Below are 24,129 nucleotides of genomic sequence, written 5' to 3'. Positions count from 1 at the left end.
AAAATAATAATAACTTAAAGTGGAGCAACTATGCATGCAATTTCTTTCAAAGCATAAAGCTTTGCAAATTTGCATCAAAATAAAAAATCAAGACTGCTTAATTAAAACCTTGACACCATCAACCTCTTTAATTACGTGTTAAAGAGACAGGCATCCTGGGGATACCAAGTTAAAATCTGTGTACATTCTGGTCCTCTCTGGTGTGTGTACATGAGTAGCTCACAGAAGGGGAGACAAAAAGAGATGCTTTAATAGAAAGGAAAAGAAATTGTTTAAAATTTCTCTGGACATGAGTCATTTCATACTTTTTAAAACAGTTGTGAAGAGGGCAAATTTGTCTTTTCAGAAGAAGAATGAAGAAAAGAAATTTAGGGCAGAATGTGTCATCTCTATTCTATGTCTAAATTGCAGCGAACACTTACTTTTTAAACACTAATGTTTTATTTGATAACTGTGACTTAGAAGACACAGTTCTAAGACTTGACTACTGGTTGCTTGGCTGTATTCTGTAGACCGTAGTGAGTAAATGGGGGAGGTGTGGGCTGTTTATTTCACTGCTTCTCTAGAGTATATACATTTTGTAATGAAATGACTGCTTTTCTTTACATCTGAATTCTTGCTGTCTTCACTATTATGTGTCTCTTCCCAATTTCTTTTGCTAATGGGGAAGCCCGCAGCTCTTTGTTCTCATTGTGTCTGTTGTCTCCCTTTCTTTGTGTTGCAGGGTTCCTGCTACCCGCATCTGCCACTGAGCATGCGGAAAAATCCTTCAATAGATTCTTTACTTAGGACTTTCAGGAGTATTACTCCACTTCTCCAGGTTTTAGTAGTCACCAGGATATCCAAAAGATAGGCCGAAACTTGGAAAGGTGATACAGGTGGTTCAGTGGTGGTCTAGCAATCGGGAACTCCAGACTGGAAGGGTCTGAGTAGTTATCACACATACTTCTCCAATTTATGGAAGCCCTCACCACGCAAGTTAAACGCAGATCACCCACCCTACAGGCAGAAGCCACAGATACTGATTGATAACTGAGAAGACAAGTGTTTCAGAGCAGGAGGGCACAGAGTCAAATCTAAAACCAATGATAAAATGTGCATGTAGTTACAGAGCGATGTGGAACATTGGCACAATGATCAGTATGCAAAGTCCTGGAGCAGGAACTCTTACTAGATGGCCTATCATCTGAGGATGAGAACCAGTTGTGTGGACTTTTCTCATAATAAAATCTCAGACTTTTCCCGATCGTGTTAAACACTTGCAATGCTAGGTCAATACTGATTGATGGAAACTGAATTCCATTCTTCTGCCTAAAAGCTTCCCCGCTCCCCTCTCCCGGGCAGATTTGCCAGTGGTTTCCAAAAGATATAAAAAGAGCGGCCTTGCAGGTGAGTTTAGGGATATGGGAAAGAGTCCGAAGGTTTTCTTTTTCTCATTTCTTTTTTTCTCCGTCCCCTTCCACCCCGTAAGTGTGACCTAACAGCTTGTCAATTATTAAAGAGATGGAGCGCTATACAATTTTACTCAGGTTTCGCCTGTAATGATTTTTGCTTGTTTTTTTTTTTAATATTTTATTTATTTGAGAGACAGAGTGAGCGAGAGAGAGAAAGAGAGAGAGAGAGAGAGCACGCACAAACTGGGGAAGAGGCAGAGGGAGAGGGAGAAGCGGACTCCCTGTTGAGCAGGGAGCCCAACATTGGGCTCGATCCCAGGACCCTGGGATAATGACCTGAGCCTAAGGCAGACACTTAACTGACTGAGCCACCCAGGTGCCCCAATTTTTGCTTGTTTTGTTCAATGCTCGATGGCCAGCTCTTAGAATCGTGTCCGAAACAGTTAAGTGCTCAAATATCTTTTGTCTGATAAACGTAAGAATATACATAGTATGGAAAATGCTCTAGCATTATTATGACAAACATCGGTGGTAACAGAATAATTTGAATTCGACTCTTTTAGAATAAACTAAACACCTGGCTCTTCAGCAGCGGGCCACTCTCAGGATTTCTTCTTTCTCCTTGCGCTCCTCTCCCACCATTTTGTCTCTGGGTTACCAATTAGTGGATGAATAGCATGGTCTCCAAGTCTTTCTGTTCCACTTTCTCATTTCCCAGCCCTTAGGATAACGGTCCCTGGCCCTCTGGTTCCTCAGCCAGTGGCTAGTGGCTAAGGTCATTGAGCACAAGCTCCTAGACCGTCGCAAACGAGAGGGCGCGGCGTGCACTCCTCCAGGGCAGACACCTGCAGCGGCTTTTTTGGAACAGGCTCAGAGATCCGCACAGTTCGCTCTCCCCGCAGCTGCGGAAGCGCCTGTGGCGGGAAAGTTCGGACCAAGTCCAATCAGGCACCTAGGGCTAGGTAGCGCGGGCGGCGGCCCCAGGACCCCAGCCTCCGCTGCCTGCCCCGCCCTCCCGAGTTCCTCTTTCCCCCGCGGCAGGTCCTCCACCGGCCCCGCCCCCCGGCATCGCCCCGCCCCGCCCCGGGGCCGCGGCTAAAACCCGGAGCCGCCGCGGCGCCCAGGGGACTGGAGGGACGCTCTGAGCATGTGCAGAGCTGTTTGGCGGCGGCTGCCTCGGCCGGAGGCTGGGGCCCGGTGCTGATGCGAACAGCCGGCTCGGCCTCTGTCCCAGCGTGGTGGGCGCCCCGGGCCCGGGTGGCAGGGAAGGAGCCATAGTCTCTCCGCGGCTCGAGGAGGGGGGCGCGGCGGCGCGCACCATCCCGGCGGCCGCGGCGCCTTCGGGGCCCACGATGATGGCGGAGCAGGTGAAATGCGCCTCGGCGGGGGGCGGCTCCGGAGCGGGCTCCGGGCCGGTGGTGAACGCGGAGCTGGAGGTGAAGAAGCTGCAGGAGCTAGTGCGCAAGCTGGAGAAGCAGAACGAGCAGCTGCGGAGCCGGGCGGCCAGCGCGGCCGCCGCCCCGCACCTGCTGCTGCTGCCGCCGCCGCCGCCCGCCGCGCCGCCCCCCGCCGGGGCCTGCAGCCCGTTGGGTCCGCGGAGCCCCCCGGCCGCCGCCGCCGCCTCGGGGGCTCTGGGGCTCGGGCTGGCGTTGGGCGCCGGCGGCGGCGGCAGCGGCGGCTCCAGCCCCGCGTTCTCGGGGACCTACTGCCTGCCCAGCCCGGCGCCCTCCCTGCTCTGCAGCCTGGCGCAGCCCCCCGAGGCGCCCTTCGTCTACTTCAAGCCGGCGGCGGGCTTCTTCGGCGCGGGCGGCGGCGGGCCGGAGCCGGGGGGCGCGGGGACGCCGCCGGGGGGAGCCGCCGCGCCGCCCTCGCCGCCCCCCACGCTGCTGGACGAGGTGGAGCCGCTGGACCTGGAGAGCGTAGCCGCCTGGCGGGACGAGGACGACTACACCTGGTATTGCCGGGCTCCGCTCCTTCCCCCGGAACCCCGGCCTCGGAGGCCCGGGGACGGCGGGGGAGGGCGTGGGCCGGGGAGGAGAGGGGGACCTCGTCCTTGCCCCCGGACGTGGTGGCCTGGCAGGTGCCCAACTGGGCGAGGAGCGGAGGCTTTTCACGGGGGCGGAAACCTGTTTCTCGTAGCTCAGGCTGAGCCAGCTGGGGATGAATGGGTCCCCTGCATCTCCCTGTCTTCTGCTCTGCGCTGATGACTCGGTCCCCAGCTCCCTGTTAGCATTAACTAAAAAATCCGTGCCATCTTTTTGTCACTCAGTCCTGCCCCCCCCCCCGTCATTTTTGGGAGTAGCGGGGGATGGGTAGGGGTTGGCCTCAGTCTGCGACTGTTCGTGGTCTCTCCTTCCAAACGAACGCTGGGCAGGATTTGCGAGCTCTGCGGTCTCGTCCCGTGGCGTCCCAAGCCGCCCAGGGACGGATCGGTCTCTCCTTAGAGAGTCGTGCTTGCAGCTGGACTTGTGCAGTCGCGTGTCCTCCTGCGCTGCCTTTTCGTTGATAGCGTCTCGTTTCAAAGGCTGACTTGCTTTTTGAAATATGCTGCCCTCATGGGCTTTCCTGTCCGTAATGGTGTCAAAAACGAGGGCTTTTTCAGGGAATGGAGTGGCAGCATGAAAGTACGGTTACTTAGAAATCAAGGACCTTTCTTCAATTTTTAAAACTGAACCGTTGATTAAAGAAAAGTGAGAAGCAACTTTTTATTTTATTTTATTTTTTTAGAAACCGTGAGTTGGTTATCAGAAGACTTGTGGTTGGCATTATCTTTTCATTTGAAATCTGGCTAGCTCTGTTTTCCATCAATGAGTAACTGTGGGGGGGGGGGTCTGATTCCCTTATTTTTCATGCTGCTTTCTCATGGGGTTAGTCCTTTCATGACTGACTTCTGGTTGGTTCCTTTGCTTTCCTCCATCAGGAGAGGTAGTGGGACATGATAAGATGAGTTGAAGCCTCAGAGGAGGTCAGACTTAAGTTCCTGCAGGGAAAATGAACAGCCTTCACCTTTCCGGAGCTGCGGCATGAAGCACAGTTGTCCTTTTACTTTGAGTCCTTCTACTTCTGACCCTTCCTGTTTTTTGCAAGCTGGGGTTTCCTTACTTTCTCTGTGGTCCTGTTGCATGATCCCACAGAGGGAATGAGAATGGAGAACCCTACCGGTTTCCCCGTTAAGACCTGTGGTGTTCCCTTATACTCTCAGAACCCTTGATGGTAACGTGCATTAACTAGTTGGCCTGATTCGGAGAATCAAAATGGATGGAGCTACAATAAAGCATCCTCTCTTCCTCCTCCTCCTCCTCCTCCTCCTCCCTCCTTAGTGCTCCACCTGTGGGCAACTGTGCTGGTTGCTCAAGTTGTAAAGATCAGAACAACTCACCACTATGCGTAGCTTTGAGCCATTCTTTAGAAATGACACCTTTGTGTTTGTGGAGCCCAGGCTGTATTGTAAACAGTTTCATCCTGAGCGTGGTACTAGAAAGTGCTCTCATGGCGGTTCTTGGGTTATGATCACTATAAGCCCTTATGCTACTTCCAAATTATATTATCTTGATTTAGGGCCCACTTGGCCTTTTCTGGAGATACGTGAATGGTAGAAGGCAACTTATTTGTATTTTTGATGGGCATCAATCTTATCCATTAAAAATGTTAGCATTTTAAAGCCTGTGATATAGTTATGATTTTATAAGTGTATTCAATTGGGTTGGTATATACATAGCTAACAGAATTATAAATTTTTTTCCATTGAATAGACTTCTACCTATTTATTTATCATCCAGCTACTGCTAGAATTTTGATATGCAGGCTTTTCATAGTTTAATTTTTGTCAAAATAGTATTGGAATAACTTTGGGGGAAAAATGATCTGCTTAATGGAATTCCTCTGTTAGCACTTGAGATGGTTTGAAGTGGTTGTAAAGTATAGCAGGTTCTACTAATTTCACTCATCAAATATTCAGGGGAGTACATGAATCAATGTTCCGACACTTTATGGATGTTTCCACAGACAAGCGGCACACTGTTTTACAGCATGTCTTTCTCAGAAGAAATTTAGGACTAGAATCCCATGTGGAAAAACGGAGGGATAATTATTCTTTGGTGGAATGTAATTAAAACATTTTTAAGGTCACCTGATTTACAGAAAACTTTCTGTCCTGACACCTTATACATTAAAATATTTTTGTATTACATTATCTTGGCCTATTGATGAACAAATAGCAGGCCTCATTCTCCAAGTTGAACCTACTTGTTAATGCTGATGACGTTCTTCATCGCTGTAAACTGTGTACGTCCCTGTCCTGTAGTCTCACAAACAGGGTGTTTTTCATTTGGATTGCCTCATACGTTTAAAGGGAGACAGCTTACCTTTATTTCGCCTGTTAGGAAACCACTGTAGTGGATAATAAGTACCTGATTATTCTAAAAATACTTGAAAATAGTTTTACATTTTCACCGTGGAAGAAAAAAGCCCTCACAGATGTGAGTATGAAGTCATAGGAGTCTTTCCTCTTGTCCTGAATTCATTACCATGATTCAGAGTTTAACTGTTAACATTCTGCAGAGCCTTCAAGATACAAACATAATTATCCAAATCCTTAAATGCACATCAGTTTTTTTTAAACTGCCTTTCACTGAACCTATCTTGGACATCTTTGTCTCCCTGTAACAGTTGCATCATTGTTAAAGTAACCATATTTATTAAGGACCCATGTACTGTTGACTGTCTCCCCTATAATTTTTCATGCATTTTTATCATGGTTTCATCCTGATGACTTAAAATTGATATTTGATTATTTAGAACAGTATTTCCCGCAAGATGTTTTATCTTCAGGAAAGAAAGTTCACAGATGTAGATTAATCTTTGAATATTTTAGAAGTTCTTTCATGCAAGTCCCATTTTTTTCTAATAAAACCTTGTAACTCTTCACCTTTTATTAACAACCCCGACAATACTTGGCTCAAGAATTATGTGTAGGAGGAAAACCGTTAGTTGTAGAATCAGTATTTGCTTGATGATAGTTCATTAGTTAATGAATGATCAATCAAGTCTCTTAGGTCTTTTTTTCCAAACAATTATTTAACCTACATGTATCTTCTGTTTATAAAAAACCAAAACTTTGTGAGTAGTGTGTTCTCCTTTTCATTTTGATGAAAATCTTTGAAATGAAACAGTTGTCTCATTTCTTCAAATATTTATCTCAGTTGAATTTAAATTATTTTTTCTTTAATCTTAGCATAGGGCTGCTAGAAGTAAATGTCTCAGGAAATTGGATTGTGGTTCCAGGACCTTAATTTTTTTTTTTAAAGACTTATTTATTTTAGAGAGAGGGAAAGCACATGAGCAGGGAGAAGGGTAGAGGGAGAATCTCAAGCAGACCCCCTGCTGAGCACAGAGCCCCACGCTGGGCGTGATCCCACAACCCTGAGGTCATGACCTGAGCCAAAATCAAGAGTCAGATGCTTAACTGACTGAGCCACCCAGGCGCCCCCTAGAACCTTTAATTCTTAAGTCCAATTGTTATAGTCCCATAGTAAACTTCACGTCCTGCTACATGGGCTCTTCAGGGATCGCTACTAATTTGACAACCTTAGCTCTCCAGGAAACCATAGGCTAGAAAGCGGGGGGTTCTGAATTTCAGGAGCAAATTAAGCTCCAAGGATGGTGACTTTGATACATACTTGGAACATATGCCTGGATGATTTGCCAGTGTGTATGGAAGGATGTTTTCAAAATCACTGTCCCGTGTCACCAAGCTGAGAAGCAGCTTTCTCTCAGGAAAAGAGAGCAGATTGGTGTGAAGTGGCCAGAGGAGCAGTAAGTTGTTAACTTCACTCTAGACCTTTCCATGACCTATTTCAGCTCCCCTATTTCCTGACTGAGGGACTGAAGTGTGCGATGAATCGACTTTAAAAGCTCCTCCAGTTATTTACTGAAAGGTTAAAACCACAGTTCAAATGGTTGAGACTGATTCCGAAGTGTGTACAGCACGGCTGTTCTTCCCAAGCTTGGTTATGCACGTCAGCGTGTCATAAGGTCAGTTTAGTGGCTTGACCAGCATTTCTTCTTTAAAAAATGAAGAGCAGTAGAATATAAAATCAGAAGGCAGCATATCTTGTGATACAAATTTGTATCGATTGAACTTGTTTCAGTTTTACATGTGTGTGCCCTGGGCCGAAATAGTAAATATATTTGTGCGTTAAGGTCACAGTCAGAAAAACTCCCATTTTACACCATCTGAAAGCAAAATGGTGTTGAAGAAAGCAGGTGGAGAAGCCCAGCTCTCTGAAGAGAGGGTAGCACCGGGGAAAGTCAGGTCTTGCGCACCTCAGTCAGGGAGAGAAGTCTATATTCAGAAAATGTCAAGATAATGATATGCCAGCTAACAGAAAATACAGTCCTGTAGGGCCTTTATTTTAGGGGAATGGCAATTAGAAGAATATTGAAACTTATGTAAAAGGGACGTGGCAGAGATTTTAAACTTACCCAATGGAAAGGACATTAGAAAAGTCATGATTATAAAGGGGAAAGAGTGCTATGTACAAATTAAGGAAAATTTAATGAATGAGCTATTCATCTTTCGAGTGTAACACCACGACCCTCGACAGCTGGCTGAAATCCTTGCCAATTCTCCATCAAAGCTGCTGAACACCTTGTACTGTACATATGGCACAGCTAAATGAGACCACCTGAACTGGTCTTTTTTTTTTTTTCCCCCATAATTGATTTTCAGTGAAAAGACCAGAGGGTGCTTCACTTTCTGACAATGCTAATTGAAAACCGCAGTGTTTTCTAGAGGCAAACGGAGTGGAGTGAAGTATGTGCTGAGGTCTTTGAAACCCTGCTGTGAGACACCAGAATAGAATCCAGCTCTAACTGTGGAGGGACAGTGGTAGAGTCTGCTGTAGGACAATTCCGTAACTCCCATTTGGGCTTCATGTGTCCTTTTAATAGCTTAGTGGTTGTGAATTTGCTTTGCGATGGCTGCCGAGTGTGGCTCTAGTGGGCGCTGGTGAATCAGATGCTTCAGTTCCCTCGAAGATTGATTGATTGCCTATCAGTGCTGATGCTTCAGCTTTCCTTAAAATAGGACTTGTGATGCTTGAAAGCTCTTAAATTACACGTCTGAAAATTGCCACATATTCCTTCTCAGTGTCAGGCATGTAAAACATATGCATATGTTTTGCCATATCATTTGTTTTTGTTGTTATCAGAAGGATGACTTTAGAATCAAACATTTACCTGAGAATAACTGATTTTTTTTTTTCTAGATAGTTGTAATAGTCCTTTGAAGCACTCAGGTGATTATTCTGATGGCAGGTTTGATGTTGTTCCTGTCCTCCCTGTGTTAGCATGGGAGTGAAGTTAAGTGAGGGCATCCAGAATGTGAAATGTACGGAGATTCTACGAGAAAGCTAATTGTTTATAGTCACATGCCTTTGGAAGGTCTTGATGCAAAGTTAAAGAAAATTAGAGTGTGACGTTTTCAAAGATAGCTTTCCTAATATTTGAAGAATTCTCAAGTTTTAGGTGAGGGTTTTTCTTGTCTCTTGCTAGATTCTAATATAGTTTCATCAGTGGAACTAGAGAAATTGAAAGAGCAGTTTATAAGTCACTAGGAGGTATGTGGCATTAATGATGGCAAAATGGAATATTGTAATGACAACAAATAAGGTGGTTTTTATGACTTTTTGGAAGATTGGAGCTATTTGGGGCAAATACAGGTTTTACCCTGCTTATCTAATTTTGGTGTTCTGTCACACTCAAGGAGTTTGTAGCCCTGTGATCTCCATCTTCCTGTTTCTTTAGGTCCAGCTCTCGGCCTCCCCATAGAAATAGTAGGCTCAGAGCTATCCTGGGTGCGTTGTTTGGAGACTGACTCTGAAAATGATCCATTGTCTTCACGCTTTGCACAGTGCTTCTAAAGTTTTATCAAAGTAATGCAATAAGCAGAAGGTAAATAGCGAGGCTTTTTACAGAAAGCAGGAGCCCTCTATCATTCGGACCTCTGAGTCCTCTGCACAGGCATCACTTGATTCTCATATGGTTGTTTCTTTTGCTCTTTATTTCTGAGCAGTCATTTGTACTCTATGATCTTAGACGTCTGTAGACTTGTTTTGGAAGATGAAGACTAAGCTCTCTTCTCCTCACCCCCACTCCACAATGTCATCTTTCCCTTCTCATAATGGTTTTCATTATTTTTGTGTTAAATGCTATATAACACTTGTATTATGACTATAGTGGTTATTAACTGAGCCCTGTTAATTATATGCTATTTTCCTCTCACCCTTTTTTTCCTCCAAGAGTTACTAATGACCTCTCTTTCCCCCCTTCAATTTCTTTAATCCCTATTACGAATTACTTTTTCAAATACTCTCCTGGAGCCATAAACTCGTCGATAAGGTCATGCATACTTGACAGTCTTTTAAATTTGTTTTTAACAATTTACTTTGTAATGCCATCCCTTCTGGACCTTTTAAGCCCATTGCTCCGGTCTTTACTGTTTACTTCTTAGGCTGCATGCACAGTGCTGTGTTAGTGGGAATTTCTTAGGTTTCTTGCTTATGTAGGACCTCCCATTTTTAAAATTCTTTGTCTTCATATATTTTGTTTAATCTAGTGGGGGCGGGCACAGCCTCCAGTAGTTTTCTGAGAAAGGGCATTATTATGAGAAGGATAATGTGAAATTCTGCTTATTTAAAAATGTCTTTATTCTAGCCTCATGAAAGATTCATAGTTGGGCTGGGTATAATAAGCCTAAGTCACTTTCTCTTATGTTTGAAGGCATTGTTTCATTTTGTTCTAATTTTTATTAGGTTTTAGATATTGAAGTGTCCTGTGGTTTGGATATCTAATCCTTGACTTCTTTTTTAGTGTTTTTTTTATCCCTAGTTTTCTAAAATGCCATGTTGTATCTTGGTATGGGCCTCTCTTATTTGTGGTACTGGACATTTATGGGTGTTCTCACTTGAGAATTCAATGGCCTGCCTTCAATTCTCAAAATTTTCTGTCCCCCCCCCTTTTAAAATAATCTTCTCTCCATGTGTGTGCATATATATATGTTTGTGTTTTAGAACTTGCAATAATCAGATGTAGGCCCACCTGATGCAATCATTTAATTTTTTTTTGTTTGTCTTCTTTCATTGTAAATCTGTGTCTTTGTTTTGCATCTGGGAGACTGCTTCAACTTGATCTTTCAAACTCACTTACTGAATTTTTTGTATATGCTAAAAGTTTCATTTTCCAAGAATGAAGAATCTTTCTTTTTTTAATATCTTATTATTATTATTATTATTTGTGAATGTAACTTTTTCTCTCAGATGATACCAGTTATGGTTATCTCAGATTTTTCATCAGTTCTTTCTGTTGTTTTCTCAGTTCTTCTTTCTCTCTACTTTTGGTCTCAGCTTTCAATTTAAAAGGAATGTTCTAAGTTTCTGGTGTCACTGATTATTTGCACCAAAGAGGGGGGCGTTGAAGTTGATCTAAAGCTCTGTGTGGGTGGAGCTCTTCAACAAGGGTTTGGGTGGGTAGCCAGTTCAACTTTCAGGATGCCTCGGTCTTTTCTTGGGTTCATCTGTCTCTGGACCCAAGTTTCTGTACTCCTGGGAAATAAAAGAGTAACACAAGACAGGTCTAGGAATAGTAAAGGGAAAATGGGACTAAAGTTTGAGCCAGTCGACATGGAGGTGTTCATTTCACCTCTCTGTTTCAGTAAAGTACTTCATCCCTCCTTCAGCTGAATTTGTGCCTGAAGTCAGAGCTTCTGGGCCATCCTCTGGTCTTGGGTCATGGTGGGGAAGAGGTGGTGGGGGCAAGTGCTGCTTTTGAATATGCTATGAGTCTGTGTGGTCCAATGAAGGAACTATAGTGCATAGACCCTAACAGATAAAGGAAACTTCGGAGTTCCCCTATAAGCAAAAACAACAAAACAAAACCCCACAAAAAACTACCAGAAAAAAATCCAACTCGTGGGAGTACCTAAAATCCTGAGGTAGACTGGTTGGTGGAAGCTTTGTAATAGAAGGTAAGAGCAGTTCTTATGATGCTAGAGGTAATGAGCAGAACAGTGCTTCACCCAGTGGCTTCTTGGGGCAGTGAGAGGGGTTTGAGAACAAGCAGAGACTCCGGCAGTGGAATGAATTTGTGTGTATATAAAACAGTAGGGATAACTTATTAAAGAAGTCTAAAGATAAGTTCCATTCTCTCTCTCTTTAAAAAAAAAAAAAAAAAAGCTAAGTAAATAAGAAAAAGGCACCTGGGGGCATAGTCAGTTAAGCATCCAACTCTTGATTGCGGCTCAGGTTGTGATCTCAGGATCTGAGATTGAGCCCTGTGTTAGGCTCCGCACGGGGCATGGAGCCTGCTTAAGATTCTCTCTCTCCCTGCAATCTCTCTCTCCCTCACCTCTAAAAAAAAAAGTACATAAATAAAATAAAATAAAGTTCCATAGTTGACTAGTTTAGTGGCCCATTTATGTCAGGGCTGTGGCACCTACTTGTTGTTTCACCTCAATTCCATTCACCTGGAAAGGCTGCTCAAGTCTCGACACAGAAGGACAGAAAATAATTGCTTTTGTAAGATCTTTTTTTAAAACTTTATTGAGGTATAAGTGAAGTGTAAGCTGCATATATTAAAATGTACTATTTGATAGGTTTTGGCATACATATATATCCCCATAAAACCATCACTAGAGTCCAGAGAGTGAACCATATCTTAATGCTCCAAGTTTTCTTGTGGCCTTCTGCATTTCCTCTCTCCTGCTCCCGCTTACTTCCCACCAAGGCACCCAGCCACTGGTCTGCTCGCCCGTCAGTCTAGATTAGTCTGCGCTTTCTATACTTTCATATCTATGAAATTGTATAGTATTTGCCGTTTCTTCATTTGTTTTTGGTCTGGCTGCTTAGGATTGAGAGTTATTTTAAAATTCTTCTGTGTTACATGAAACAATAGTTCATTTCTTTTTGTTGGGAGAACTATTAGATTATACGCATGGAACAATTTTTTTTTTTTTTTATCCATTCATCTTTTAATGAACGCTTGGGCTGTTTTCAAGTTTTGGCTATTACAAATAAGTCTTTGTGTGGACACATGCATTCATATCTTTTGGATAAATACTTAATGGCTCTTGAGAGGCTGGAACAGGAATAGGTGTATGTTAACTTTTTAGGAAGCTGCCAAATCTTTCCCAAAGTGGTTAGGCTGTTTCCTATTTCTGCCAGCACCGTATGAGAATTTCATTTGTGCATGTCATGCTTGCTGTGGTCAGGCTTTTTAATTTTAGCCATTCTGATAGGTGCATAGTAATACTTCAGAGTGATTCTACTTTGCATTTACCTCATGACAAATGATGAGCATATTTTCTATATGCTGTTCATTCATAGATTTTCTTTGTTGAAATGTCTTTTAATTTTTTGTCCATTTTTAAAAATTGGGTTTATTATTGAGTACGCAGAGTTTTTACATCTGTCTACATACAAGTTTTTTTTTTTATCATATGTGATTTGCAAATATTTTTACCCACTCTGGTTTATCATTTATTCTTCTGTTAGTGTCTTTCAACGAGCAAAGTTGTAATTTTAGTTTTAGTGAAGTCGAACTGATAAAAAATTTTTTTCTTTAATGGATCATATTTTTCCATGTAAGAAATTCTATGTAAGAAATATTTGCCAACCCAAGGACACAAAGACTTTTCTTATGGTTTCTTTTAAAAATTTTATAGCTCCAGGTTTGACGTTTTTATATCTCTGTTTTGCGTTAACTTCGGGTATTGTGTAATGTATGGCTCAAAATTTATTTTTTGTATATAGAATTAAATGCAGTCATTTAATTCGTATATTAATTCCTGTCCTCCCCGTGTTAGCATGGGAGGTCAAGCATTGAGCACTCCCATGTGGTGCTTTGGGGGTGCCATAGTGGAATGGAGTGGTTGTGACATTTGTTTCAGCATGATTTGCTCAAAAGGCTATCCTTTCTTCATTGAATTGTCTTTATACTTCACCAAGAATCAGTTTTCCGTACATGTGCAGTTCTGGACCGTCTTGTTTCCCCATTGATCTGTTTGTCGTCACTGTCCTCCTCAACTGTCTTCACTGCTATAGGTTTGTAATGTGTCCCACTCACCGGTAGCTCTCCAACTTCACTCTTTTTTTCCAAGGTTGTTTCGACTGTTCTAGGGTCTTTGCATTTCCATATGAATCTCAGAATCAGCTTTCAAATTTCTTCAAGAAGTTTACTGAACTTTTGGGATTTTATTAAATGGATACATTTAAGGATAACTGACATCTTAATATTTAGTCTTCTGATCTGTGAACATGGTCTGTCTTCCCATTTATATCTTTAATTTCTCTCAGAGTGTTTTGTAGTTTTTAGCACATAGGGCTTGACATCCTTTATCAGATTTATCCTTAGGCATCTTATGGTTTTGGTGTAAATGGGAAGTGAATTTTCAACAATACTGATTGTCCCTAGCATAGACATGCAGTTAACTGTAGTATGTTCATCTGGTATGCTAGAGTCTTTTTTCCTAAACTCCATCGTTAGTTTGAGTATCTTTTTTGTAGGTTCCTCAGATTTTTTGCAGAGATGATCACGTCATCTCTGAATAAAGATAGATTGACTACTTATTTCCAGTCTAAATGTTTTAATTTACTGTGTGATTGTACTAGCTAGAACTTCTAGTGCTTGTTTCGTTCCTGATGTTAGGGGAAGAACATTCAGCCTTTCACTGTTAAGAATGCTGTTTCTGTACATACCTTTAATCAGAAAGTGTTTCCTTCTTAATTTGCTGAGAGTTTTGTTTTGTTTGTGTGTTTGAATCAGGGATGGGTGTCAGATGCTTTTTTGTTTTTGAGATTATCGTGCCTTTTCTATGGTAAGCTACACTGACTGAATGTTAAACCAACCTTTCATTCCTGCGATAAACCCTACTTCTTAACAATGAAGTATCCCTTTTATATGCGGTTGGACTCAATTTGCTAAAATATCCAGATTTTTGCTTCTTTGCTCATGAGGCATATTGGTCTTCAATTTCTTTTCTCTGTGGTATTTGGTAGAATTCAGCAGTGAAACCTTCTGGGCCTAGGCTTTTCATTGTGGGTATTACAACATACGTACACGTGTTGTAGGCAAGCATATAAATGGGTCTTTTGTGACAGCTTTAAACATGAGAAACTTGCCCATCAGAATATTTCCCATTAGTTTTTAGTGGCTAGAATTGTATCCAGAGCTTATGCCCAAGCCAGTGATGGGGCAAACAGGAATGCCGCAGTGATTCAGATTGGCTTAGCCATCTGAGATTGGCAAGCCATCTTAGCCATCCAGCCATTGGTGCGTCCATCTCCAGGAGAGGTCTCCAGACAGCAGTACGAGCATCACCTGGAAACTTGTCAGACAGTCACGTTCTTTGACCACAGTCCAAACCTTCTGAATCAGGTAGATTAGACCTGCCTGCAGTCGAGTGTTAGCAATTTGTGTTTTAACAGCCCACTAAGAGATTTCGATGCACCAGAGGTTGAGAACAGCTGACTTAGGCTAGCTTGAACTTGGGGAATTAGAGTGAGCTACGTGACACTGGACTCTTCAGGGGTCTCTTAGCGAGGGGGGGGGGACTGTGGTGGTGGAAAGGATGGATTTACATAGGTGGGTGTTAATCTTGTCATAGGAGACTGAGTTGTGCCCAGGAATAAGAATTTTCAACTAATCCATATACTCCTGATGAAAGGAGGCACCGTGGTCCACGGAGGAACTCCTGAATGGATGAAACGGTGTTTCAGAATCTGCACCTGTAACAGGAGTTAGCAGACTGTATCTTGGGGCAAGTTGGCCCTGCTGCATGGTTTGTATGGTTGGTCAGCCAGACATTTTTAAATGACTGAAAAAAAAAAAGGCAAAAGACTACTATTTTATGACTTTGAAAATTATGGGAAGTTCAAGTTTCAGTGTCTCTAAATGGTTTACAGAAACACAGCCTACTGTTCACCTTGCGTACCCTCTGTGGTGCTTTGGGGCTGCCATAGTGGAATTGAGTGGTTGTGACAGAGACTGTGTCCCATGAAGTCCAAGTACATACTGGCTGCCCCTTTACAGAAAAAGTTTGCCAACCTCTGATCTGTAAGGATAATTTTACTGAATACTACCATTCCCCAACCGTCTTGGGTAGCTGAGAAATTATTTTGACAGGTGGGGGTCCTGACTACGGTGGCATGAGCGTGAATAGTGAAGTATGGGATTTCAAGAACATGTACTCGTTAGAATTATGGTAACTTTGTTTAAAGGAGTGTTACTTTAGACTTTAGTGTGATTTATAATTATAATCCAGCTTCGTAAATAAGTTAATTACTAGAAGCAGTGATTATAATTCTTTCTCTTCCTTTTTTAAGTCAGCTAAAAAGATGAACTTTTTTTGTATAACCCTGTGACTGAAAATACGCTATAGTTTACCTCAGCACCATATGTCAGCGAGAAAATCTTTAACTTAAAGTGCCTCATGGTGGTTATTTTGAATTCTGTGTAATGTTATAGATGATGAAAGCAAATTTTTCTTAAAACGTATCTTTGAAAGCTGTTTGGCTTTTGTAAGAAAGAAGCACATACCAAGTTTAGTACCGATTTGAGACAGGGTGGGGGCAGATACCTGATTATTTAAGGGTTGAGAGAATCAATGAACTTTCACTAATTTTTAGACTTTTTTTTTTAAAGTACATAAAATTTGCCTAGTTTGTCATGTCTTGTTTACATATTAGCCCGGTTCACTTAACATTCTGCTATCAAAGAAAGAGATGAAAGTGTTCATTTCTACAATGAGGTAGTCAGGTCATCATGGTATCCATTCAGAACATCATGGCGTCCGTTCCAGGCTAGTTCAGTAGCAAGAGCCTCCGATCTCAGACTCTGAGACATAGTTTCTCATAGTGTTTTGAAGTCCTCCTTCCCACCAAGCTACAGAAAGCATTACATTTTATTTGGGGGTATTTGCCTGTTAAAAAATAATTTTGGTATTTGAAGTAATCCAATGTGAGTTTTGTGTTAGTAGAAACTGTGAAATACATGTTGTTTTCCCTAGAAGGGAGGTCATGTCCATATACCTATATAATACCTATAATGTAGATTTCTTTTTTTAAGGTTATACGTTGGCTCTTCAAAGACATTCACATCATCAGAGAAATCCCTGAGCCCTTTGCAGTGGTGTAGACACGTCCTAGATAACCCGACTCCGGAGATGGAAGCAGCAAGGCGTTCCCTGTGCTTTAGACTGGAGCAAGGTAATTTCGAACCTGTACATCTACGTTCTCAGACTCTTGCCACTGTCAGCTCTGTTAGTCGCTGGTTTTGGAATTGACACTTCAAAGGAAAAGCCTTACCCCAAGGGGTAGCTGTTGCATGCGATTTTTCCACACTCCTCCCACATCAGACTTTCTCAAGGTAGAATATAGTTTCATGCTTGTTTTTAGCCACATTCTTAGCTTGTTTCAGTTTGTATTGAAAGGTAGGAAGGCATATTATTTTTCTGTGTTTTTTTTTCCTTTCTCTATGCAAATATACCAATAAGTAAAATGGTTTAGCCTTAAATTTTCTGGGGACAGCAACAGGTGGTGTGGCTGAAATCCAAGATAGAAAATGGAGGTTTCACTGGGACCTGAGTACTGACCTTTTTGAGTTCCATACGTATTTAATTGGTTCTATAACTGGAAGTCCTAACCTTTAGAAACTGGGAAATAATCGTCCTATTGTATATGACATTAGTTAACTTAAAGGGCTGAACATAAGTTTAAGGCCAAAAAAAGGGAAAAAAAGGGGAGAGAGAGAGAGAGAGTACTGTCGTGGAAGGAAAAATTACAAAGGAATTCTAGTCCTTAGCTTTTGTCATTTTGTATTTAATTAAGACTATGATCACTGAGGATTTTGCTCATCTCTTAACCCCTCGGTATCTTCTTCATTACCTCGGGGACTCTTTCCATTCCACGGATTCCCTGTATCCAAATCACACTTGAGCTTGGAAATGCAGAGTCCTGCCTTTTCCAGATTAAATAATCAGAGTCCCTGGGAGTAGGGCCGAGGGAACCTGCACTGACAAGTTCACCACTGTGATTGTGGCCCACAGTGAAGTTTGCGAACACTACCTGTAAAGCCCTTCAGGGATAATAATGGGTATCGAAATCTGGACATGAGACAGAGTATAATAGGTGACACTTCTTGAGCTCTGAATTCTGTGACCATCAGTACATTCAGTCCTTGCCATCCTCTTATTTAGTCTAACCACACGCCTGTGAGCTAGGGACACACTCACTTTTAGGGAAGAGACAGGTGAAGTTGAGAGAAGGTCAGATTACTGGGACCAGCGTGATACCCCAGGGACAGAACTGGAAGCTGGGTCTCCCCAACCTTAAAGATTGTCCTTCGTCAGTGGTCTCTGCTGCTTTTTTGGCACAGTCATAAGTAAATATCAGCAGAAATTTGTTTAAAATATTTGGGAAGCATCAAATTAAAGGGCACATTTTATTAATATTTTAACTAAAGCAAAATGAGGGATTTAGTAAGAAGTTGGATGGTGGGGTAGGAGCAAAGGAGTAGCATTAGGGTAAAAATGTTGGAGACACTCTGATCTAAGAGAGCAGCGCTGTGAGGCAGCAGACTCCAACCTTCACTCTGTTCCCGTTTACCCGACTGACCCTGAGCGAACCATTAAATCCCTCTGGACTTTAAGGGCTGTGTAGACTGTCTCTAACATCTCTTGATTCAAGGACTTTTCATATGGACATTTTTATATATGAATTTGCACAATTTTATTTGAATATATAAAATTCAAATGAAACTCAGAACTAGAATCCTTTAGTTCAGGGGTCGACAGATTTTTTCTGAAAGGGACCTGATAGCAAGTATTTTAGGCTTTGCAGGCCACACATTCTCTACCATCAGTAAAAAGCAGCCATAGAGGCAAACATTAGCAAACAAGGCTGTGTTCCAATAAACCTTTATCTGTGGATACTGAGATTTGAGTTCTCATGATTTTTTTTCCCATGTGTCACAAAATATTTTTAACCATTTAAAAAAGAACAAACCCATAAAAACAATTTTTAGCTGGTAGGTGTTACAGAGCTGGGGGGAGGTTGGATTGGGCCTCCCAGGCCACAGTTTGTGACCTCTGCTTCATTTGCCCACAAGGAAGAGTTATATACAAAGTTGATTTAAAAAATGGAGACTTTGTTCAATTTAATGTAATTAATTCTTATTGGTGGCTGCTTTTGAGATTTGAGACTAAGTGCCTGATCAGCTAATTTTCTCTTCATTGACGCGGGGCTGAAGCAGAATGGTGAGGTTATGAGGACATGCATTAATGTGTTTATTCATAATGTAATGTATTTCAATTTCATGTAAGAGTTTAAGTAGAGAACTAGCTTTTCAAAACCTACCTTAGTGTTTTCCAAAATTTGTTTTCTACATCCAAATCCTCTCTTGCTGTGATACTAGATGCTTTTGTTCTGAAAATCAGTAATCCATTCATGAGATAAGAAGTCACTGTCTACAATCGGTTGTTCTTTGGATGAAATTTTTTTTTTTTAATTTAACTTCTATTTTATAGGGAAATTTTTCTATAGCTTAGAAAGTATTAATCTTACGGGTATTGTAAGGAAAATAGCAGATTCCTACCCCGGCTCTCGTGCCCATGTGATTACCCAGATGTGGTTACTTAACAAGAGCTATTTGTTGTGGTTTTGCTATTTATCTCTCATGATTCCCATGCCCATGTGGCTGTGGCTTGAGTTGTCAGTTCATTACTTTGGATGTTGAAGGTTTAATTCTTCAAACACTTTTTTCCCCTTACACTTTCTCTCTGCACATCTTCCTTCCCATGTAGCTTTTTACCAATTTGGGGATACATTAATATTGATCACAATACAAACAATCATATCTCAGCCATGCCGTATTTTTATTGTTCTGTTTCTCTTTTTTGGTCTAGCCTTTTATTTTTCCTAGAGTTAATTGTGAAAAGACACTTACTTACTGTTTTTGGTTTTTGTCCTTAATTTACCCCCAGATGCTCCAAATGAACTGACCACTGGTATAGTGAGGCAAACAAATCCACCAAGGGTGTTAATTGTTTTATTTCCCTTTTTTTTTTTTAAAGATTTTATTTATTTATTTGACAGAGATCACAAGTAGGCAGAGAGGCAGGCAGAGAGAGAGAGGAGGAAGCAGGCTCCCCACTGAGCAGAGAGCCCGATGCGGGACTCGATCCCAGGACCCCGAGATCACGACCTGAGCCGAAGGCAGTGGCTTAACCCACTGAGCCACCCAGGCGCCCCTCCCTTTTTTTTTTTTTAACTGTTCCTGCTGGTGTCTCCCTCTGATCCCCTGTCAGGCTCTGAACTCCTTCTCTGCAGGACCCCCCACCCCCACCCCCAACACCTCACCTCAGAGCTGTCCTGGGAGGATGTCCCCCTGCCCTCATCCTGGGAATTCTGTCCACTCCTTAGTTTAGCCCTGCCTGTGTCCCAGATGCCAGGGCTCCCTTTTCCTTATGTTTCCTCTCTGTGCAGAATTCCTAATCCTGTTGCCTTTTCAGGGAAGCAGGAGAGGAAAGAGGAAATGGGGGAGGGAGAATTTGAGAACCTTCTGTGTCTGAAAATGTCTTCATTATATCTTCAGTCTTGATTGTTCTTTGAGCTGGGTGTAGAATTCTAGGTTGGAGACCATGTCCAACAGAGTATAGAAGATGTTATTTCATTATATTTCAGCTTTGGGATTGCTGTGGAAGGTCCTGTAACATTCTCATTTCTGATTCCTGTGAGCTTTCTTTAAAATAACTTTTAGGAGCTCCTGGGTGGCTCAGTCGGTTAAGGATCTGCTTTCAGGTCAGGTCATGATCGTGGGGTTCTGGGATTGAGCCCTGCATCAGGCTCCTTGTTCGTGTAGAGCCTGCCTCTCCCTCTCCTCCTCACTTGTGCTCTCTTGCTATCTCTTTCTCTCTCAAAATAAATCAATAAATTGAGTAATAGATTTTTTTAAAGGATTTATTCAAGAACGAAATACCTTTTAGATAGAATCTCAGACTCTTTTAATTTCTAGTACATGACATTTTCATTTTTTTGTGCTGGTGGGCATTTTAAGCAGAAAACTTGAGTTCTGCAAAATGTCCTGATTTCTTTCTCTGTAAATCCCTCCTGTCCTCCAGTTTTCTCCTTTCTTTCATGCTAGATACTCCTTTTAGTCAGATGTTGAATCCCCTGGATTGATGTTCAGATTTTTATATTCTGTCCTGTTACATATCCATGCTACTGATGTTCTCTTTTCTTGGAGGTTTTAAAAACTCCTCTTTGAGGGACACCTGGGTGACTCAGTTGGTTAAGCAACTGCCTCCAGCTCAGGTCATGATCCTGGAGTCCTGGGATTGAGTCGCGCATCGAGCTCCCTGTCCAGCAGGGAGTCTGCTTCTCCCTCTGACCCTCTCCCCTCTCATGCTCTTTCTCTCTCTCATTCTCTCTTTCTCAAATAAATAAAACCTTTAAAACAACAACAACAACAACAACAACAACTCCTCTTTGAACTCCTCTGCTGCTCCTCTGAGCTCCTCCTATTAAGTACAGGCTGTGTGCTAGACACTTTGTAGGGGATGGGGACACAGCAGTGGCCAAACAGATAAGTCCATGCCCTCATGGAGTCTGCCTTCTCGTACACAGACCTTCTCTTAATCCTCCCGTGTTTGTGAGGGACCGTTATTTGTGTAAGGTATTTTAAATGTAGTCGCTTTTCATTTTGGCTTATTTAGGCAATAAAAGTGAAAGAGGAGCAGCTGCTTGGGAAAGGGAGGGAGCTGAGGGTCCCAGTATTTTCCTAAACAGTCCTCCTGTTTTTGCGTCACTATAAAGCTTTCTGCCTTCAGTGGTAGGCTGTACATCCAATTCCAGAACATTCCAGACTCTTGTTGGCTTGTCCCCACTGTGGGCCCCTACAGCAGAGAATGTCAGAACCCAAGTCTGTTACCCAATGTTTATCCGTTTTCCATTTCGAAATGAAGTTCCCTTCTCAGACTGATAGGGACTCCTCTCCGTTCCATCTTATTTGCAGGTTTAGAAGACTTGGAGTTTAGCTCTCATTCTAGTGTGTTTTTACAGTTAATTGTATTGTTTAAGTATAACTGACAGTTTCAGGTATACAAATATAGGGATTCAGCAATTCTGTACATTTTTCAGGATTTTTCAAGATATGTGTATTCGTAATTCCCTTTTTCTGCTGCACACATCCCCCAACCCTTCTGATCATCACCAGGTCTCTGTATTTAAGAGTCTGTTTCATGGTCTCTTTTTTCTGTATTCATTTGTTTTGTTTTTTAAATTCTATGTGAGTGAAAGCATTTGGTATGTGTCTTTTCTGAGTTTCTTCACGTAGCATAATACTCTCTAGCTCTTTCCATGTGGTTGCAAATGGTAAGATTTCATTCTTTTTATGGCTGAGTAATATTACATTGTATATATACCATATCTTCTTTATCCCTTCATCTATCAGTGGACACTTGGGTTGCTTTCATATGTTGACTTTTTAAATAATGCTGCATTAAACAAAGGAGTGTGTGTATGTTTTCAAATTAGTGGTTTCATATTCTTTGGGTAAATACCCAGTATTTACTGGAATTATTGGATCATCGGGTAATTCTACTTTTAAAGTCCTAGCTACAGCAGTCAGATAAGAAAAAGAAATAAAAGGCATCCAAATTTGTAAGGAAGAAGCAAAACTTTCACTATTTCCAGATGAAATGATAGTATATATAGAAAACCCTGAAGACTCCACCAAAAACTACTAGAACTTGATAAATTAATTCAGTAAAGTTGGAAGACACAAAATTAATATGCAGAAATCTGTTGCATTTCTATACACTAGTAATGAAGTAGCAGAAAGGGAAGAAAACAATCCCAGTTTTAATTGGCACCAAAAATAATAAAATACCTAGGACTACACTTAACCAAGGAAGTGAAAGATCTGTATACTCTGAAAACTACAGTACATTGATGAAAGAAATTGAAGATGAGGCAAAGAAGGGGAAAGATCGTCCATGCTCACGGATACAGAACCAATGTTTTTAAACTATCCATATCACCCAAGGCAATCTGCAGATGTACTGCAATCTCCATCAAAATACTAACAGTATTTTTCACAGAACTAGAACAAATAATTCTGAAATTTGTGTGGAACCGCAGAGGGCCCTGAATAGCCAAAGCAATCTTGAAAAAGAGGAACAAAGCTTGTGGTATCACAAGATATACTACAAAGCTGTATGAATTGAAACAGTATGGTACTGGCATAAAAATGGGTGTGTAGATCAATGGGACAGAATAGAGAACCCAGAAATAAAGCCATGCTTTATGGTCAATTAATCTGTTAACAAAGAGGCAAAAATATACAATGGGGAAAGATAGTCTCTTCAACAAACCGTGCAGGGAAAACTGGACAACTACATGCGAAAGAATGAAACTGGGCCACTTCCTTAAACCAATGTGGACATAAACTCAAAATGATTAAAGACCTAACTGTGAGACCTGAAGCCATAAAATTCCTAGAAGAAAACATAGGCAGTAATCTCTTTGATATCAGCTGTAGAAACATTTTTCTAGATATGTCTCCTCAGGCAAGAGAAACAAAAACCAAAGTGGACTACACTAAAATGAAAAGCTTTTGCACAGTGAAGGAAGCCATCAACCAAACAGAAAGGCAGCCTACTGAATGAGAGCAGAGACTTGCAAATGATCTATCCAGTAAGGGGTGAATATCCAAAATATAAAGAACTTTTGCACCTCAACACCAAGGAAACGAAATAATGCAACTAAAAATGGGCAGAGGACTGACCCCAATAAACGTTTTGCCGAAGGTGGACAGATGGCTTGGCCTGCAGACACATGGAAAGGTGCTCAGCATCCTTCATCATCAGGGAAATGAAAATTAAACCTTAAACTCCTCACACCCATCAGAATGGCTAAAATCAAAAACATAAGAAACAAGTGTTGGCAAGGAAATGGAGAAAAGGGAGCCCTTGTGTGCTGTTAGTGGGAATGCAAACTCGTGCAGCCACTGGGGGAAAGAGTATAGAGTCCTCAAAAAAGTCTTGTGTGGTTTTGTAAGAGAATAGGGAGGAATTAATAGTTAGTCTTCAATACCAATTCTTTTTTTTTTTTAAATTAGATTTTATTTATTTATTTGACAGAGAGATTACAAGTAGGCAGAGAGGCAGGCAGAGAGAGAGAGGAGGAAGCAGGCTCCCTGCTGAGCAGAGAGCCCGATGCGGGACTCGATCCCAGGACCCTGAGATCATGACCTGAGCCGAAGGCAGCAGCTTAACCCACTGAGCCACCCAGGCGCCCGCTTCAATACCAATTCTTACTGACTTCCAATTAAGGGAGTCCTTCGTCCCTGACAGCTAATTAACTGATACCAGAAATTGTGGTTTTAACTTTATTCCTATTATAGCATAAATATTTAATTGGGATAATGTGAGCATTCCATATTTTAGAACTTTCAAATAATTCTAATAAAACACCTGTTTAGATCTCATGTCTCTCTTAATCAGCATTTCCAAGTAACAAAAACTTTGAGATCAAGTTTGTTGCCCTTCATTTTAACATAAATTTGCCCCAGGACAGTGACTTTGTTTCACACTGGCTAGAAGGGAACCAGACACCTTAACGATTGCTGTTGCTAAAATAAATAATTTTTGTTTAATTCTTATTGAATTAAACCTTACAATTAC

The 24,129-nt window shown here is 41.8% G+C and overlaps 1 protein-coding gene across 3 annotated transcripts in view; it reads left to right on the top strand.

The window, feature by feature from the left end:
- Window positions 1–2,641: 2,641 nt before the first annotated feature.
- SLAIN1 (SLAIN motif family member 1) overlaps window positions 2,642–24,129 on the top strand; it is a 59,165-nt gene continuing 37,677 nt past the window's right edge. For 2 of the 3 annotated variants that reach the window (XM_045070881.1, XM_004754418.3), the window contains exons 1-2: window positions 2,747–3,348; window positions 16,515–16,654. In XM_045070881.1, coding sequence (XP_044926816.1) covers window positions 2,747–3,348; window positions 16,515–16,654 — 742 coding nt within the window. Of the gene's footprint in view, window positions 3,349–16,514; window positions 16,655–24,129 lie in introns of all 3 variants that reach the window. The other variant, XM_045070882.1, reaches the window with a different exon arrangement.

Source organism: Mustela putorius, unplaced genomic scaffold, assembly GCF_011764305.1.
Source record: "Mustela putorius furo isolate JIRA1106 unplaced genomic scaffold, ASM1176430v1.1 tig00003974_pilon_pilon_pilon, whole genome shotgun sequence".
Lineage (NCBI taxonomy): Eukaryota > Metazoa > Chordata > Mammalia > Carnivora > Mustelidae > Mustela > Mustela putorius.
The sequence above is the reverse complement of the archived record's forward strand: the minus strand, read 5'-3'. Positions and strand labels throughout refer to the sequence as shown.